Source organism: Rhododendron vialii, chromosome 10a (assembly GCF_030253575.1).
Source record: "Rhododendron vialii isolate Sample 1 chromosome 10a, ASM3025357v1".
NCBI lineage: Eukaryota > Viridiplantae > Streptophyta > Magnoliopsida > Ericales > Ericaceae > Rhododendron > Rhododendron vialii.
Genome location: NC_080566.1, coordinates 4,159,190 through 4,180,164, shown reverse-complemented (window position 1 = coordinate 4,180,164; position 20,975 = coordinate 4,159,190). Strand labels below are relative to the sequence as shown.

Sequence of the window (20,975 nt, the reverse complement as noted above, 5' to 3'; positions counted from 1 at the left end):
TTTTTGATAGGGGACACGGTTGGGGTCAAAATATAATTTTTTTAAAAATATTTGGTGTTAATATGAAATTATTTAAAACTTTTGGATTAAACTGTAATTTTGCCTTTAAAACCTATATTAATGGCCGACTGGTTCATTTTCACTTTATACTCTCAAATTCCAAGCCCTAGACAGACAACGACGAGGAGATCTCAGATTCCTCTCCTCTCTCGGGTATCTCTCTCTCTCTCGCTTCTCTCTCTCTCTCTCTCTCTGTCGTCCCTCTGTCTCTCGTTCCTCTTTGTCTCTCTCGCTTCTCTCTCTCTCTGTCGTCCCTCTGTCTCTCGTTCCTCTTTGTCTCTCTCTCTCTCTCTCTCTCTCTCTCTCTATGTGTCTCTGTATATATGTGTGTATATTTATGTGTGTATATATATATATATTAGTGTGTGTGTATATATATATATATATATATATATATATATGTATAACTGCTCCTGCATACTGTTTTTTATTTATTTATATTAACTGTATATATATGTATTTATGCCTTTAAAAGGATGACTGTTTTTTTACCTGCATACTGTTTTTATTTTATTTTATTTGAACCATGTTAATCTCATACATTAATCATATAGGACATGTCTTCCTCAATGGGTGCTAAAATGTTAAAACTACTACTAATGGTTAGTATTTATGGGGAAATATGAATGTTAACGGTAAAGTTGTTCATTATTTACATTTTGCAATGTAAGCATGGAGAAAAGAAAAAAAATTATAATATATATATATACACACATTCGCGCGCGCGGCGTGTCCCCGCTGTGTCCGTGTCCCCATTTTTTTAGAACAAAAGTGCTAGAGGCACATCACCCAGAGACACATCAACTATACCCCTCCCACATACAGGTGGGTCCCACTGTAACGGGACCCACCTGTATGTGAGAGGGGTGTGGTTGATGTGCCTTTGAGGTGATGTGCCTCTAGCATCTCTCTTTTTAGAATTGCCATGTCCCGTGTCCGTCTCCGTGTCCGTGCTACTTAGGAGATTATTAACTCTGTATTGTAACCGTAGACCTTCCAGTGACAAGATTGCTGCAGTACAAGTCAACATATTGATATTCTTACGCTATCTGCCGATCTGCGTTCCCATCATAATTGTGACATCATGAGAATGAGAGAGAATGTGGATAGATTATTGGAGCAAAGGGTCTTAAGCCCTCTGAATTGAGAGATTTAGTCCTCGTATATGGTTTTTTTTTTTAAAAAGAACAATGAATTTTAATCACATTGAAAGAGAGGTTCACCCCACAATTTTTAAGGGCCTGATTTTGTTGGTATAGAGTTGATACTCTTCATGGTTTCTATGTTGATGGGTTTGACCGTTTGATGGTTCTGAAAGTTTGAAACCACTATCTAGTATTCAAGCAGTGTAAGTGCAAATGCCTTTTTGTGATTTTGTCCATAAAATCTCTCTCTCTCTCTCTCTCTCTCGAAATCAATCAAATTGTCACCCTTCCCCTCTCTCTTGATTGGTCTCTCCCTGTTTCTTTCTCTCTCTATTTCTTTATTATGACATACATGGATATATGCTATATATGTGCACAGTATTTGTAAGTGGAAAATAGATAAATATAGTATATACAATATAGTATTAGAAGCTGTAATATTTACCGATGAAGGCGAAGGGGATGCAATTGAAGTTGACAATGGAAGGCGAAAGTTGATATGAGTGGATATTAATAGAATTTTCACTTCTTGTTTTGGACTTTTGGCATGTATTGAATGTTGGATGCTTTGTATTACTTTTGTTAGCGTTCTCATTGTCTGAAATGACTTTTGACATGGACACGTGCTTAATGCTTCATATTGGCAATTCAACTACTCTTTTTATTTCTTTGCACTCCATTTTTATCCCTAGTAGGAGACTAATAATAATAAAAACCTATGATTTTCACACCTGTATCCCCACCGTATCCATATCCTATTTTTTTAGGTATTGCCGTATCCGTATCCCATACCCGTGTGTGCTTCATAAACTGCGACAAAGTGAACTCAACTTGACGTAAACTTCCTTTCGGTATCACCATTGTATCAAACTGTTCTCCCTCCAGTGTGGGATTCCAGAATTCATATAAGGTCCGCAATTTTGTCTGACAACGGGTGAGCAGGGGTATTTGTCTGTGGAATTAAATGATTTTGATGAATCAACAAGATTAGGCTAGTTGGCTAGAATCCTTGCACCTCCTAATCAAGGGTTCGGCTGCCCCTCCCTTTGTCGAGACTTTCTCCCTCTCTGTGGGAGTGTATTTGTGGTGGATGGATTTGTTTTGTTTCTTTCATAGTGTTATCTCATGCATGGTTACAGATTGATAAAATGGATAATTTAGATGCATAGCAATGATTGCTCTATTTGTTTGGTCTGTTACTGATAGATTACGCAGCTTAGACCAAGTGCACCAATGATGGGTAGAATAACTACTCAAAATGTAAGGTTTATAATTTAGCTCGACAGTTTTTTCATCACAACTGCAGCAAAGCTCTCTATGTTCTCTGGATTTCATTACTAATATATTGCCTTATTGCTTATAAATGGCTGAGATAGGTATGAATGTAAAGAGAGGGGGGGGATAAAGTAGGTGAGAGAAACTCAAATGTTAATTGTTTAATCTTTAACTATGCTACAATCCCTCTCCAAAGTTACAGAGCCTCTGCAGCCAAAGGTATAATACCTTTGAGAGTACCTAGGCTGGTGTTGGTTACTTTTTTTGGATTTACTCTCTACTTAAGAGAAAGGGAAAGTAAAGAGTCTTATGTACATGCTCTTATGCTTATACTGCGTAAAATAAAATAAGTCATGGTTAAGGGGATTGCTACGAGGGTTGACGTGTGCCTGCCAAAGCTTGTCGTGGCTGAGCTTGAAGCCCGATTAGTTGGCAAACCAGACTTCCCAATGTAGCATGGGCAGAAAGTTTTGAAGGCCAGTTCTGCTTGGGGCCAAACCTATTTTTTTTATACAAATTGATTAGGAAATAAGTGTCTGACGGCCCAAGTCCCACCCTAGCATAGTACTTAGGGGGTGGGCAATTTTGGGGTAATGACTAAGAAATAAGATAGCGCAAAAAGAAAATGAGGCTTCTTCTAAATATTTGTAATTGATCATATGGTTGATAAAAAATCAACCAGGAGATTAGAATCATCAGAGGTCTCTGAAGGACAACACATGTAGCTGATTCTATTTTTCTTGTGCTGCAAAAAGAATTTCAAATGCCTGGTGGTGTGCCGTGATATTGACCACATTTCTGATCCCTATTTGCATTTTAGTGGGTTGGTCTGGTATGAGAAGTGCCTTGGTCTCAGTCATCGTTGTCTTTCTTGGTGAACTAGATAGATCTCCTTTCGAGATCATGATTTCCATTTTCCACTTAAATAGGATTTAGGATTCTAGTGTAGGGTATCTAATCCATATACGTCTTCATATAGTATATGAAGTGCTCTGATAATCCCAGTCTTTCTCGCTATATTCGTTTTTAGTCATTTCTAACAACTCATGAAAAGTTAAAATTTGTTCTATTTTGTACTATCGAGCATGTTTGTTTGCTTATTACATGCATGATAGAATGGTTTCTTTAAGATTCGTAGTGTCATTTCTTGGACTTGATTTCAGAAGGAATATAATCCATTATGTTTCTTTACTAATTGTTGATGGTGTCTGTCTTTGTCTCCGTCCCTCTTCCTAGATGGATTGGCAAGGGCAGAAGCTAGCAGAGCAGTTGATGCAAATTCTGCTTGTCGGTTTTGCGGTGGTGGCATTTGCAACAGGCTATGCATTGGGTTCATTCCAGACAATGTTACTAGTTTTTGCCTCGGGGGTAGTTATCACCACTTTGATCACTGTTCCCAATTGGCCTCTCTTCAATCAACACCCTCTCAATTGGCTGGATCCAAGTGAGGCTGAAAAGCATCCAAAGCCGCATGCAGCTAATTCTAGTTCGAAGAAGAAGACCAATAAGAAGTAGGTCTTTTTCACTAATTGTAATGAGCCTCTAGGTTTTAAGGACTTTCCGGATGTAATAGGTATCTGTCTCTGTGCTTTTTTGCTCAATGGGCCAACTTTGTAGCCTTGATTTTACATCTTTATACAATTACAGAAGGATTTCTTTTTGGGGCTTTCATCTTGGCCTTAATTTGCTTGGGTATCGATTATACCTGTCGTTCAGTTCTTTTCGCTGATTATTGGAGTGCGGTCCTCCATCCATGGGGAAAAGTCATTTCAATGTGGTATGGATCTCAGTTTTGTCGATGGTTCAGTAGTTCTTATGCTTTCACATGCATGATGCATTGGCTTTGTTGTTGTCCCTTGTACAGGATTTAACCATTCATCAGATCTGTATCTATTTATTTGCTGTACGTTTCAAATGAGGACCTCTTAACACGCGGATCGTGCGGACCTCTTTTTTCTGGATCAAATTTTGATGATCCGAACTGTTCAATGGGATAAAAACTGCAAAGATCAAGTTCTTTCCGGTCACTTTTTTCCTGATTTCTTGCAGGTATCCTAAAAATCACGTTTTAAACACATTGAACAGTTCGGATTATCAATTTTTGATCCAGAAATGGGAAGGTCCGCATTTTAACTAATATGGAAAAAGTCTTCATTTGAAACAAACTGTATTTATGTGTGTATGCATGTATGTATTGTGTTTTGATTAACACGAGGCATTAAGCTGTGCACATATGAATTAGTTGAATTTGTCAGTAAAACAAATAGAGATATGGTCTCATGAGGCCGGCATTTTTTTCTTCAGATTGTATCCCTGTAGGTGTGGTGATTCAATACCAGATTCATATGCCCACATAGTTCTGATTTTATTGCTGTGAGAGAGAAATTTATATTTCAGGATTGGTGAAATTTTTTCTTAGATGAATTTAGCGTAAATGTACATTTTTATGAGATTTTTCCTTGAGACATGTCTGGACGCTAAAGATTCACCATATACCACCTGCCAGCATTTCAATTCAAATTCCAACCCTTACTGTACGAATAGGATGTGCTAAATTCTCTCTTTTCAAAATCATAGTAATTTCAAAGTTATTTTTTTAGGACTCTTTGAAAATCTCATGTGGAGTATTTTTATATGACAGCGACCACATCATATGATGCAGCTCACACATCACATGTAATTGGTTTTACAGCGAGATGCACAATGCCACATTAGATAGTGAGATGCACAGTGCCACATTAGATAGTGAGATGCACAGTGCCACGTTAGACGATGACATGATGTACATTATAACTGTAGCATGCGCTAAAGAAAAAATGGTTGTTCCTGTATTTGAGATACAACCCAAGCCCTGCAGCAGATGAACCTGCAGTTCTTGAAGGCAATCTAACTTACAAGATGTAGAAAATGGTGGGGGTCGTCCGCCTAACTTTTGTGTAGCAGTTAATTATCTTAAGGGACTAAGAAAGCAAATGTCCGTCCACTGAAAGCTGTACCTACAGAGAAGAGGCCAGAGCTCACACGAAGCTGCTTTCTCGTTTCTAATACTAGTATTTGTGTGCTTAAAAGTTTGTGCACGTACAAAATTGCCATTGAAGCCTACTAAGTAGGAGGTTTAGGTATGTACACCGGATTCGATTCTCCAAGGACCAAGGCACTACAGAAACTAAAATGTTACGATTTCAAATCAACACAAGTGTAGCGTACGTAAAAGAAAACCGTAGGCTCTAAGGCATTCGTTATAGATTGCAAGAAAACCGTAGGCTCTAAGGCATTCGTTATAGATTGCAAGTGTCGACAATCGCAACTCTGCCATATGAGTGGAGCATGAGTGCGGAAAACCGTCGTATGCAGATTGATTGATTCTCTGTATCCAACCTTCTATCAATATTAGCTTTCATCGAGCAAGTGCTTTGCTCCATTTCTAAAGGCAAATCCTCATCTCTTCCCATTGCACTTTGTGAACCACTCAACCTCCATGGTAAACCGGGGTAGAGCAATGTGTTCTTCCTATTATTTTGTTTGATCGATCAACAGGTAAAGAAACTAGGCATGGCGTATAGAATGAGACATGTTTCCTACTGGCTTTCATGCCTCAAGGCTCTTAGTATGGAATCATCTAGCAAGTTGTCGTCGTCGTCATCAAGATCGTCCAGCTCCTCTATTATTGACTGGTTGACCGTCTTGCGAGATTGTCTCCGGTGCTTCTTACGCTCCAACCTTGGTTCAGCTTGCTTGACATCCATATCTCCCACTTTGTATCTGCAGGCATTAAAATACAGAGGCAAATCAGCACAAGAATCATGTAATAACACACATCCAAGGCAATAGACTAAGTTAATCACAAAAGCTAAACAAATTTCATCTAAAATCAGGACTTCTCAAGCGCAGTTTACTCACAATGGTCCAAAATCATTGCAATTTTTTTTATTTTTTTTATGTACGTAATGAAAATATCCACAAATAGTTGGCTAATGTACTTCTTCGGACAATAAAAAATGAGTATGCCTGGATTTTCTAACAATTCTAAAAGTATTTCAGATACCTGCAAACTCCAACATGAACGATGAGGTAGGAACATTTTCTCAGGGATTGGAAGTTTATATCCTGAACAACTACATGGAGACTGCCAACCAAAAAAAAAAAGACTACATGGAGACTAACAGATAAAGGAACAACCTCAACGAAGCCAGTAGTTCCAGCCTGTTCCTTCGAAGTGATCAGAATCGCATCGTGGCAAGAGTTAGTAAATGCCACAAAATATAAAGCACAAAACCAAACGGACAAGCATGACACATAAGTTTCAGCTACGGATCATACCTTACGTCTCCCTCTCTTTTGGTTCCAATTGTTCTCAACTGAAACTCCTCTCTGATTCTTATCTCATCAAGCAGCTGGAAAAATAGTATGGATATCTTTCCCAATCAACATTTACAACGCAACCCGGTTCACCAACATGCAAGCAATCGTTAAATGAGCATTTTGTGGGTTCACTATCCTCTAGCATTCTCTGGATCTGAAGAGTGAAGGAAAGTAATGGCAGCAGATGAAGACAAACAAACGACGTGATGCCAGAGACCGGCAGACCAACAACGTAAACAAACGAAAAGGCAAATGCACAAAGTTTGGGAAATATTGGGCGAGTGATTGCTCTGTTACTTTCATTAAACTAGGTTGGCTAAACCCAGGAGTATCAGCAAGATACCCGCCTCCAGATAGCGGAAGTAGAGAGACATTGCGAGTAGTATGCTTCCCCTTGCCACTTTTTTGTTGACACTTCTCCAACACGTTGATCTTCAAACCACTTGCTGTCTAACATCTGAAGCAGGTTACAAATAAGGGGAACAAATGACTGACTGGGAACACACAATGTAGACAAGACAACAGAATATCATAAGACCAAAGACAGCAAACCTCTACAGAATCAAACCAGTTATCCACTTCAGTGGCACCAAGAACTGGCTTATGGCTTCTCAAAGCATTGATCAGACTGGATTTTCCTACACCGCTTGGACCCACGATTACAGAGGTCTGTTCTCTCAAAGTGAACTGAGGAGTATCGAGTTCATGTTTTGATTCAACACTGCAAAAAAATTGGTTCATAGCCCACTTGCGAAGCCTAGTTTTCCATGCCTCTAGTGACTGCAAAATCCATCTCAAGGTTTTTACAAGATTCAACAACCAACAGAAAAAATAACAATTAGAGTAACACAAACACATACAACAAATCCTTTGAAAACAGGGGTAAATGTCAATGCATCAGTTCCAACAAGTAATTTCATAACAAACCTTTACCAAGCAAAATCATGCTTGCAAGGGATTAAGGTATCATCTCATATTATCATGTGGTACTTGTTGATTGGCTGGATTAGATCCAGAATTGTTACGAATCCTGTGAGAGGTCATTTGAATGCTCCATCCCCCCCCCCCCCCCCCCCATCTACTCCTTCCAAGCGGGAGGAAATTAAAAAAAAAAAAAATCAGATATACAAATCCTCAACTAATTGACTATATATCCCTTCACCATTAGCACAGGTAGTCAAACATGGCCTTAAAGCATGTGCATTTAACAATTTAGTGAGATTATTTTGCGAGATGTTAACCGACATGAGTCATTTTAGCTGGCCAATTGATCAAATAAAGCAACCCCAGCTAACATGTTTGGTCATATGGTTACACCCTTGCCACAGTTGGTGCTGCTGGGTTTAGCAGGGAGGGAGGGATGCAGAGGGAAAAGGGTGTTGGGTTGGGTAGGTTTTGCATTTTTTCACACTTCAAGGCATACTTTAACAAACAATTACCACATCAAATGGAGCACCCATTTGGTCTCTAAACTAAACCTTACACCAACCAATCGTTACAATCAAATTTGGATCCCCTTTTTACAATCAATGCAGAGGGAAAAGGGTGTTGGGTTGGCTGCTCCGATGTGCGTGCTGTCAGTTCCCTAGGCCATTAAACTTATGTTGCAAATAATCAATCAAATTTGCAATGCAAATCAAAATCACAAAAAAATATTCTATCGTACCAACCCAAACATAAGTGACAAAACAAGAAACCGATTCATTTCCTCTTCGTGTTCAAACAAATCCTTGAACTTTTCCATTACTTTTTACTACGGAGTACTAATTTGTTGCCCAAGTCCTTGATCCAAATACATTCTCAACTTCAACTTTGTTGGGCTCGGAGTGTCCCCATGGATTTGTTTACACTCCCTGCAACCGCTCTAAAAACAAACTTGCGGTTGCAATGTCAAATGCCATAAAAAACTTAATTGAAGCTCTCCCTAACACCAATTGGTTTTAAGAGAGATGATGGAAAAGCGGTCCGACAAACTTCATATGACTTACACTACTCATAAAATTAAATTTTTAATAAGCCTAAAAGAGAAACGATATTGAGAATGTTGAATCCCACATACACCCCAAATTCATACATAAAGGCAATTAAAGCTCAAAAAAAAAAAAGCACAAGTCAAGCATTCGCAGTCAGTGTGCTTAAAATCCAACTTCGGGCGCAAGGCGCGCAACATAAAATCAAATTCCTAATAGCCTAATACTAGCTACCATATCAATGAACCCTAAACTGATGCAAACACAGAATTAAACATCATTAACTCAAAAACGTATAACGAAACAACCGAACCTCTTGATCAACAAGCTCCGACTTATTGAGAGCCAAGGTGAGTGGAATCCCCGTCGACTCAGCTTCCACCAAAAACCGCTCACTTCCCAAAATACACAATTTGCAAACTATAATGAAAGAATTCACACCTCAAAATGCAGAATTCACACATCACAATTCACTCCCCAAGACACACAATTTACAAACTACTATAAAATGAAAGAATTCACACCTCTTAAATACAAAATTCACCCCCTCTAAAATGAAAGAATTCACCATCCAAAATGAAACAATTCACACCTCTTTAAATGCAGAATTCACACAGACTCTACACAATTTACATCAAAAAATTTCACAATTCACACTCTCAAAAAAAAAAAATTTGCACGTAATTTTCTATTCAATATGAGTCTTATTTGATAAATCTCTTTAAGTAGATTCTAAAAATATAAATTTTACAAAAAAAAATGATATATATAATAAAAGATACTATTGAGTTTTAAACTTTGTAATGCAAAAAGTAACAAATATATCCACATCAGCATATGTCAACATCAAACACATGTTCGTCGAAAAAAAACTCATCAACCACATGTTTATATGTTATCCGCGTAAGTAGATGAGGGCAAACTAGAAAAGAACATGTTTGAAAAGGGCTATATGGGATTGCGCGACAAAAAAGGGTTGACACAAAACCCAATACAAAATATGGGACCGGCGAGGAATTTCCCGATCGTTTATTCAGGCAACAATTTCCAATCAGATCACGAGACCCCAACATGGGCTTCAAGACTGCACAACAGAACACACCAGCACTTACCCAAATGGCCCATTAAAACTTGAAGATCAAGAATTTTGGGTGTTTTTGGGCCCGTCATTTCGCATTCTTTTATTTATTTATTTATCCATGTCATTTCGCATTCTTAGTTGGTCAAAATTACTAGCATTTTTATGAGGGGAGGATGAGCTTTATATTTTATGGACGACGGAATCAAATATCTAAAACCTCACACATTTAATTGCAATTAGATCATTTTTGACGATGTGAAAGATAAATATTGTAGTCTTGGTGGAATATTTAGGGCAAGTTTAAATATGTAAAGTTCCAAGGAAAAAATATGCATATTTCTACAAGGATTTCAAAACCGACTCACGTTACCATAAGTTCCATCCGCGCAGGATAACACCCGTCTTATCTTTAGATCAAGACAAATGGTTATTAATTGAAGTATTTCTTAGAAAGTAATTGGATCTTGATTTTTCTGTGAAAAATGAATATTCAGACCCCGTTCCACAAACGAAATAAGTACTTAGTTTTTACCCGATAAGAATCCATGTTCCACTAACTCTTTACCTTCTTATTTTGCCTTCTTATTTCTACATTTCAAAATCTGTTCCGTTTTCTAATCGCTTAACTCCCATAGGAAAATAAATGAAGTCGAATGTCTTATTTTAAAATTTTCCATTTCTCCTATTCATTTCCTCCACATATATTTGAAAATTCAAACACAGCCTTATGCCTTGTTTGGACACTTTTTGAAAAGTATTTTTCAAAATATTCCCCATACTTTTAATCATTTCTCTCTTTATCTCTCTCCACTTATTATCCCTACTGCTTTTTCAAAAAGTATTTCAAACACATCATTAAGGATTTGCAATTATTTTTGTGGGGGGTCAATTTGGCTCTGAACTGAATTCACCTTTTTCTTCAAGTGGGCTAGCTAGGGATGGAGCTGCTAATCTACCCCTTTCGGTAGTCCAACAGAAGAGATTATATTCTCTCACAATCTTATCCTATTTTTCACTGGGGCAAAAAAGGCATGAGAGATAAAGGATTAGGTTTACAGTATGGTCACCCATTCCCCCCTCATTCATATCTTCCCAAATTAATAAGACTTAAAAAATAATGGGGCTTTTCTTTGCTTCGTGATCCCTCCAAAAGCACATAAATAGTGGGCGGGGGTCCAAAGAATCTCTCTCTCTCTCTCTCCTTCCAGAAGTTTAAAGCATGCAATCCGCTGAAATGACATTCATACAGTAAGGGGCGTGCAAAAAAGCCGCTCACACGCGGACCCGACCCGATCCGATCCGAAGGGTTTCGGGCGGGCTGAACATGTGGTTCGGGCGGGTACAGGTTCCATTTCTGTTAAAAATTAGATTTTGGTTCGGAGTGCTATGTTTCTTACCCAACCCGACCAAAACGGACCAAAGACGACCAATTCATGAAGATCAGTATTGGATTTTAGTCGGACCGAATCCGACCAAACGGTTAGCGGACGGTTTCTACCCCTATTTGGTTCGGTTTGCAGGTTTGAAAATTTTGATACCCGACTTGTCGGGACGGGTTCAGGGTCAAACCCAACCCGCCCGACCCGTGCACACCCCTAATTCATAGCATTTCCTTTTGTTAAGGGTAAGGGTCATCATTTACTCCGAAGGACCGCGACCCGTCCGAAACCCGCCCGGTCCATCGGACTATTGTCCAACCCGATTCCGTCCAATGGGCGAGATAGTCCAGTCCGAAGTTTTCATGGGTCGGGCTTGGACCTATGAATTTTTACTCAACCCGGCCTGTGAGTCCGCCCGCAAGACCCGTCCGATAGCCCAAAAATCAGTGGCCTTGGGAGCATACCCATTCATTCCTTATGCTGTTGAAGACTTGGCATATGCAACTGTACTGCATGCCATTTCCATCCAAATGTTCCAAGGCAAAAGAAGAAGAAGAATGTTTGAATGTTTTTTTATTTACTTCTATTATTTAATCATTGTCTTTTTCTGTTGAGGAACAACAATTTAAGGGTGTAGTATTTACCAAAAAAAAAATTAGGGGTGTAGTTTTTTCATGCAAACTTTTTAAGTTTCCATTTTTCCACCATTCTTTTCAAAATTTGTGCGGCCCCATCCCGTGAGCCCCCCCGAACTTTGGCCCGCTAGCCCGTGGGCGGGCTTGGGCTTCAACTTAAGAAACACAGCCCAGTTCGCAAAAAGAAAAAAGTCCGCTCAGCCCTGCCCGCAGACGAGTTTGGATAGTGATTTGGCGGACTGGCCCGCCCTGCCCCAATGATGCCAGTTGTTGAAGAAGAAGGAGAAGAATCTTACCAACCATCGAACAATATCATTTCCGAATTAGAGAGGAAGCCGGCGAACCCTGGATTTCATGTCGTGACGACTGAATTTATGTTCTGGGAAGTCGAAGTTCTAATCGTATATTTTGGAACTTAATCTATGTACTTCAAATTAGATGTAATCAAATTATGCTTTTTGCTTTAATTAAGTAAACTGTCTTATATGTACTTCAAATGAGATGTAATCAAACTAAGCTTTCGCTTAATTAAGTAAACTGTCTTTTAAGTTAAATGAAATCATTTTTTAAGAGAAGATTTAACTAACGTTTAACCCAAAGTAATACTAGCTTCATTGAGAAGGGAAATTGACCACAATGTGGGATGTCCCTTTCAAATCAGACATTTCCTCTAAAAGCAATTATTGTTAAGTTCACATCAAAACGACAACTCATTGCAACTTAAGGACTATGATTAATTAAGGTAGCTAGGATTAGTAAGAAGGCAAGCACCATTCTCCATTCAAGATGAAATTAGCAGAGGTGCCCTTTGAAACGACAACCGATTGCACAATTGTAGCTTCTTGTTGTTTAATTGACATTAAAATGAGCAAAAAAAGTCTCCCTATGTTACCCCTAAAAAAAAAAAAAGGGTAGAAGAAAGGCAAAAAGTTCTAGAGTTGACCGAGCTAATACTGCAATATCGGTATCTCATGTAGTAACTCACTAACCTATCGACACCCCCTATGAAAACCGAGAAAAAAAAGTTCAAAGACATTTTGAGATGAACTTCTTTTAACCCAACAATATTGTTCGCTTTATATATTCACTCCCACTCTCTCACCCACAAGGGTTAAAAAGGTGAATTACCAAAGCAAAATTGAAGGTCATGGATGTCTTTTTATTGTCTACTAGATACAATGATTATTCTAAGGGAGTTAACATCAACTATTACTGGGGTGAGATGGTCTTGGTTCCAAATGATGTGGGTTAGATCAGCTATCAACACTTACACCTTCTGATTGAATTTCGACTCCATCACTTACAACCTTTTTATGATCTTTATTTTCTTTTATTTTAAATTTACCCTTAAACGTAAAAGTTAAATCTTTATCACGTATCCCCCTTCTTCTTCTTTTTTGTTGAAAATTTCAAGTTCTAACTTTATAGGTAAATACCGATGGAGCATGTACCTTCCAATATAAACCTAGGAGTACGAAGAATGATCGATGTCGGAATTTCATTTTTTTATTGATACACTGCGCGCAACATATATTTGGACTTTGAGGCATGAATTTTTGCAAACAACATGGGTGAGTTCTTTCACTATTTTTCAGGATCGATCTGTAAAAGTGAATTTAATTTATGAGAAATTGGCCGGGTATATTAGGTATCATCGTTTTCATAACATTTAATCTACAATTTCCTTAATTGGAATACTTCAGTTTCCAATAAGCATGTAGTGAGCCTATGGTACTTTACTAAACAAGCATTTTTTTGTTTTGTTTTTGTAACTATTTGTTTTGGTTGATTTATGAGCACTTCAACTAACGGTGCAATAAAAAATCATACTAGAAAAAATAAAATTAGATACCAAAAAAATGTTTAAGAAAATAAATAAATATCTCGAATCTCTGTAATTTTTATCTCCTTTTGTAAATAACTCAACGAATTTATTTTTATCTCCTTTTCCCCTAAATTGTACGTATAAATTGTACATAACTATTGCTGATAAAAAAAAATATTTGTACAAAAGCTACCCTGTTCCTAAGGAATATTATTACCTGCACTCGAGCAGTACACCACTACCCGGCGCAGTTTGGAACTTTGCTTTAGACTTTTAGTGGTCGCCCTAATACTCTTTTATCTACACACATTTTTTGGGTGTTCCACTAAGGCCTCGTTCTAAAAATCTTCTTAAAAAATAAGTAGTTTATTTTATATTTTCAAACTAAAAAATACTATAAATGAAAAATAATTTTTTAATTTTTTTTGCACCGTTTAAAAGATCTTGATCAAACAAACAAGATCCAGATTTATAAGAAAATTATTTGCGTAAGCATATGATTTTTGAGTTTGAAATTGCATTCTTAAAAAATAAGTATTAGTTTATTTTGAGTTCAGGAGCGGGCCCTAAGACTTTCAGAAAAGTCTGGTTTTGTCCTTATTTGAATTTGTTTTGCGTTTGATGGTTTTGCATCAAAAAATTTTGACTTTTTGATTCGTCTTGTTGAGATGAATTGGAAAAATAAAACAATTTTGCTTTTACCCAAGTATTTTGAACAATGACTACTTTTAAGTAAAAAAAAAAAGTTAAACTTAAAAGTGGTACTTGTTAAAAAAAATTGGGTGAAAGTAAAAAAAAAAACTTTTCCAAATCGAAAAGCCAAAAAAATTTGATGCAAAACGAATAAACGGGAAAAAAATTCAAATAAGAACAAAACTAAAAGAGTGGATAAAAGTTATAGAGTATCATGTGATGGTGCTCGAGCACCTCTGAAAAAATTCACTAAGACTATGTTCGTTTTGAGATTTTAGCTAATAGTGGAGAGATAAAAATAGAGAAATATAAAAAATATTTACCGGAAATTGTGCACAGAAAAAAATCCAAAATCTCAAATGCCAGACGTCAGACACTTTTGACTATGGAATCAATAAGGAACATATCCATACTTTTCCTGCTCTAAACCATTACCATAAACGTCTGATGGGATTGATTATGTCAACACATCCCTGATATGTACGAATCACATTTGGTGATGATCGATCATTCGTTCCAACTTGGAAATGGTAAAATCAGTTCATTGGACCGTGTAAAACTTGTAAAAGTGATGTAACTATCCAACAGAGTCATAGACAATAGTTACAGAGGGAAAAAATTTAAGAACATTAGTTAAAGTGTGCATATATAAAGAATCTCCTGTTATTCCGATATTTTCTTGCTTCATGGATAGTTCATCGAGTGGTTAACGAGAATCATCTAAAAGTATTATGACCTTCAAAATCGTTAGGTCCCGTTTCGTTAAGATTCTTAATTTTTAACTACTTATTTAGCTTTCGTTTTACAAAACAAATTATTCTTTCACGATTTACACCCTTAATAGATTTTGTATTTAACCAGTGGAGTAACATCGAACACCCCTCTTGTAGTAATCTAATATTTTATTCGATAGGTTACGTTATCAAGTCGCAAAGACAATGCAAAAAGTTCACTAACCCGCTAATGTACTTGGTATTTATGAACAAAAGAAAAACTGAGAACACCAAGGGATTGGTCAAGTAGTTTTGATATGAGATTTAGATATTTTGCTCGATTCATTCTAAGGCTTCAAGTTTGATTATTTTTGTCAACAACTTTTGGGGTCACCTCATCTCCACGTGTAAGTGTGTAAAACGGATGTGCGAGAGGCTGTAGGGATTCGTCTGATATGCGCATAAGTTGGTCTGAGATACTCTACATTACCAAAAAAAAAAGGAAAGAAAAAATAAATAAATAAAAGAAAAACCGAGGACAATGGAGGACAATGGAGGAAGTACTTGAAGGCAATGCCAAAAATGTACGTATCCTCCACGCTAGCTCAACATAATCTCCGTCTGTCACGTACTTAAGGATTTGACGGGATGGAACAACGATTCAATTGAAACAAAATATTGACTGAGGACGAAATAAAAACTTCAAAAATTGTATATTTATAGATGCCAGAACTTCTGATCTAGATAAAAAAATGGTAATCATGATGGGTGTAATTTCTACGTGCATCTAAAGACTATACAAACATCTGCGTGCAAATAGGATACGGGATAAGTGAAGCCAGAGCGCATCCGAATCGTCAAAACGTGTTTTTAGATGGCCTAGTTCCAAATATTCTCTCTCCTCATCAGTTGAACACCTCTCTCCTCTCTTTCTTTCTCTCAAATTCTAAACGTCTAAAATATGTTTGGATGGATAGTTTGGGATGCGCGCCAGGCACCGCGTGCCCCATGTCCTATTTGCACCTCAAAAACTTCTCACATGCTAGCATGTATTCGGACATCCGTGTTCGTAGCATTGTAATAACACCATCCACCACCGTAGTCAATGCCTCTCGTGGTCCAGTTGGAATTTTAGTGTAGGTGTCAATTAGAGCCCGTTCCAGAACACCTTCTTAAAAAATAAGTACTTATTTCACATTTTCAAACTCAAAAATAATGTAAATGAAAAATAATTTTTCAAATTTTTTTGCATCGTATTAAAGATCTCAATGAGATCTTTTAAACAAGATCCATAATGCATATTTTTAGATTTCAATAAGCCCATCATTTTTTAGCTTGAAATTGCCTTCTTAAAAAATAAGTACTTATTTCGCGTTCCGGAACGGGGCCTTAGTACTACCATACGATTATTTTTAAATTCCCCGCTAAGGACTCTGTCTGCTGCATAATTCATTGCTAGGTTGACTGGTTAGCGATAGTATTTTGACTTTTCATTATTAAAAATCTACTACTAATATAATAAGCCGATGAAATGCTATTACGTGGCAAGCAAGAAACGAAGGGCTCGACATCCACGTGTCGCCACACCTGTAAAACCTTTTAACTCGTGGCACCCATCAGTAACCTAATCGTTGCTGTATTTAATTGCTAAATTCTCGGTTTCCATGCAATGAGCGCCAAAAATTAGACGTCAAAAGTGATTTGGATCGGTACTTCCACGCCTGAGTCGCTTAATTCGCGTAAAACATCTTTGCAACACATTCCAAGCAGTTAAGGCTCGCTTTAAAATTTTTATTTTTCGTTTTACGAAACATATCATTTTCTTATAATATATCACTTTTAATTCAAAAAACAAGAATCATAGTTGAACACATCCTAAAATTCACGCGCATCAATAATTAAGTGTGGAAGCACCATACGAGAAGTTAAAACGCGAGCACGTGAACTTTTTGAAGAATTATGTGACAAAAGCTTCGCGTATGTGATAATGTCCGGTTGGTATGTTCAGCCGACGTCGTTTCATCAGTTACGAGAAAATGTTCCTTAATGGCACCAGCCGACAAAAGTGCCTTCAAATTTAGGGATGTTATGAACGGTGGCCTATGTTCCTCGAAAATAAAAAAAGAAGGGTGACCTAGAGACATCTAGGTCGAAAGACAGTTTTGCCACGATTATGCCATAAATTGCAACAGTCCATCCAAGTAGATCTTTGTAAAATATACATGCGGGGCCAATCCAAGTCCGATGGTCGAAACTTGAGATATAGAGGTTTGCTCTTTCTTAAAGTTTCAAGTTTGAAATCTCTCAAGTTCTATCAACTTCTCCTAGACTATAAAGCTAGTTTCTAGAGAGCTTTACTCAGACTTTATTTTGAATTATCGAGATGTCCATAAGCTGGAGCTGGCTAGACATTCTGAGTTATTGACTGCTGACCTCCGCCTACTCGATGGATGATAATATGCTAATAATTTTAAATAAATTTGAATATCAATACATATCTCACGAATATTAAAATATTTTTATAAATACCAATACACTTTTATCGAATATCAAAACACAATTACATCTATTAGTGATGTTAGCATTTTCGACTAGGGGTAGTTCCGTAACTATGTCCCATAAATAATTCGGGTTGAATGGAACATGGGTGCTTAAAATCAATTGTCAGGTTGAGTGAAAAAAAAGTGGTCCTGTCCTTGTACTGGCAAAAACTTTGACGAATAAGGGCGAGTCACAGTAAATGCTTCCACTCTGCCTGCACTCTAGCTTAATGTTTCCGTCCAAAACGGGTAAAAATTAATTACAACTCGGTGAAGCCAAAATCCTGGTTAACTCAGTCATGTCCCTCCGCTCCTAGGTCACATATAATGCCCCTGAACACTGGGACGAGCGTGAAATCGTCTTTCAAAATTATCTCAATCTACTAAAATTGAAAACGCTTATCGGGTGTGAAAGTAATAGGTTATGGTGAAAGATTATGTGGCATAGGATCATGCCTAATTTGTCACTGAGGAAAATATAAGAACATACCGATATGGACTGCAACATGAGTCATATTATTGTTTGAACAAGCTAGCGTGGCATTGGCTTTATTTGGATTTTTTTTTTTAAATTCTTCACAGGACAATAATTCCGAATTCTCGTGTTATGTCATTCTTCAAATAGCATATAGTATTAGCTGATAAGGAAAATGGAATTAATCGATGAATATGGAATTAGTCCATCGGATTTATGTTTGGTTAACCATAACAATGGTAAGAGCATCTCTAGCCCTTAGTCAAAATCACAAATTAGAGTAAAAACTCCCCCTTAATATATGAGCATCTCCAACTCAGATGTTGAAAATTGCCAATGTCCACCATCAACGCTTCTCCTCACCACCACCCACCAACTCTAACCAAATTTCTCTCTTGTCCAACACCTCCAACACCAACATCAAATCCACAGCCAATTACCACCAGGTTTCACCGGCCACCACTCCACCACCAATGCCAATTGGCGACCTTTCGAAAACCCCCGATTTGATTTTATGTTACCTATGTTGAAAACTTTTGCACCTCCCGTAACACTGAAAACCATTATTGACCGTCAAAATTTGTTGACCACCACCATCATCAACAACCCATCACGACTAGAAAATACCTGTTCAAAATCTAAGTTTTGGGTGTAAAAAAAAACAAAGGAATAATATCAAAAGGGTTGAATGCCTGGGTTGATTTTTGAGGGGTTTAAATTACGTAGATTTGGATACTGGTTTGGATAAGGGCTTGAGATATTTTGCTAAACTAAATGGACTGCCGACTAAAATGTCAACGGTCAAGTTTCTGTTAAATAGTACGAAGTATTATTTTAGTTGGTTGATATATTTAAAAAGAATGACATATTTAGAAATCAGTGAAAATATGAATTTCAGTCAAGTTAATTTGAGGGATTACACCCTAATAAGTTTAAGATTAGATTAACGTCTTGTCATAACTTATTGTCAAAACATGTCAAAGAATGAGAACATTGACTCATTGATTGAGTTGAGTCTTAACCCGAAATACTCCATTACAAAAGCAGCAGTAAATAGGCCTATTTATTATCCACATGACATAACCCAAGTGGGGTCAGAAACTTAACCCCATATTACAACCAGGGTTAATATATAAGAATAAAAATACTACCGTACTCCATAAAATGGTTAAGAATGACAACCACAAAACTTTGATCACTACCCTCATCATCATCATCATCAAACCAACTCTCCCCTTTCTCCCTCTCTCTCTCTCTCTCTCTCTAAAACCTCTTTCCTCCATCTCCCTCATCCATGGATAAACAACTAACCCTAAAAAATTCCACAAATCTAATCACCTCTTAAGAAAAAAAACGCTTGCTCCATTAAAACTGCAATTGATGATTTTGGAATACCCATGGAGAACAATATATCCACCAACGCCAGTATTAAAACCCCAGAAGTCGAATCCGAAGCCCCGACCCGGATCCATCCCATCAAGCCACTAGTAAACGGCGTGCTCAAGCGCCACCTCAATCCAACGCCGGCGCCCGCGGCGGCCGTGGTGACGTACAAGGAATGCCTCAAGAACCACGCCGCCACCATGGGCGGCCACGCGGTGGACGGCTGCGGCGAGTTCATGCCCTCCCCCTCCACCGACCCCGCGAACCCCAGCTCGCTGAAATGCGCCGCGTGCGGCTGCCACCGCAACTTCCACCGCCGCGACCCCGAGGAATCCCCGCCCTCCACCGCCGTCATCGAGTACCAACCCCACCACCGCCACCACCCACCCCCACCTCCCCCAGCACAACCACGCGGCGGCGGGGGCCACAGCAGCCCGAAATCGAACTCGGCGTCCCCGCCCCCGATCTCCTCTTCCTACATGCTGCTGGCCCTGAGCGGCGGTGGAGCCGGACTGTCGTGTCCCGCCCCGCCGCAGCATGACAGCAGGATTAGCCCGGGAACCGCCTCCGCCCCGAGCTCGGGTCGGAAGCGGTTCCGGACGAAGTTCACGCCGGGGCAGAAGGAGAGGATGCTGCAGTTCGCGGAGCGGGTGGGGTGGAAGATGCAGAGGAAGGACGAGGAGCTCATCGCCGGGTTCTGCGGGGAGATCGGGGTGGACAAGGGGGTGTTCAAGGTCTGGATGCACAACAACAAGAGCACTTTCGGGAAGAGCAAGGCCAACGGCAACAGCGGTTTCGAAATCGCCGCCACGATGCCGCCGGTTTCTTCTAATTACAATCACGGCCAAGACAACAACAATGGCGGTAGTGCACAGGCTGCTAATGGGTCTTCTTCTTCTTCTTAATCTTTCTTGTTAATCCTTTTGAGATTATGGATAAAAATAAGTACTACTACTACTAGTTAAGTACTGCTTTTATTAGAGATCTAGAGAGAGAGAGTGAGGGAGATCTAGAGAGAGAGTCCGGTCTTAATGTGTCTTATATATGGTAATTAGCTAGGTGCTCATTTAATTTGGGATGATCTTTGTTTTAGCTAATTAATGACTAGTGATAAATGAAGATCACTTTTGTTCTTGAGGATAACACTGGAGTCTGGAGGGGACTGTTTGTTCCACGGGAGAATTTTTTCCTTTGTTTGTTCATTGTTGTACCGATCTGCTGTTGCATTGCTTTTTGTCTGTTTTTTTTCAATTATTTATTTTTTGCATTCGTTTGTTCTTCTTCAGTGTCAATCTGCTTTGATCATGAAATTCGATGGTTGGTTTGTTTTTTGGATCATTAAAATTTGACGGGTATTTTTTGGCCTGTTTATTTGGAAAACGGGGCATGTAGTGCACCTTGCAGTGGCGCATCAGAGTTGTCCATCTCGGCAATCTGGT

The 20,975-nt window shown here is 38.4% G+C and overlaps 2 protein-coding genes and 1 pseudogene across 2 annotated transcripts; 2 read left to right on the top strand and 1 right to left on the bottom strand.

Annotated features, from left to right (window-relative positions):
* Window positions 1-141: 141 nt before the first annotated feature.
* On the top strand, window positions 142-4,151 carry LOC131304143 (signal peptidase complex subunit 1-like). The gene is made up of 2 exons (XM_058331272.1): window positions 142-213; window positions 3,717-4,151. The coding sequence occupies exon 2, from the start codon at window positions 3,717-3,719 to the stop codon at window positions 3,993-3,995; it is 279 nt and encodes a 92-aa protein (XP_058187255.1). The 5' UTR covers window positions 142-213; the 3' UTR covers window positions 3,996-4,151.
* A 1,585-nt stretch (window positions 4,152-5,736) lies between these two features.
* Window positions 5,737-18,717, bottom strand: LOC131302759 (small ribosomal subunit biogenesis GTPase RsgA 1, mitochondrial-like; annotated as a pseudogene).
* Window positions 18,718-19,344: 627 nt separating this feature from the next.
* LOC131304142 (zinc-finger homeodomain protein 10-like) lies at window positions 19,345-20,679 on the top strand. The gene has a single exon (XM_058331271.1). The coding sequence runs from the start codon at window positions 19,551-19,553 to the stop codon at window positions 20,439-20,441; it is 891 nt and encodes a 296-aa protein (XP_058187254.1). The 5' UTR covers window positions 19,345-19,550; the 3' UTR covers window positions 20,442-20,679.
* The last annotated feature ends 296 nt before the right edge of the window (window positions 20,680-20,975 follow it).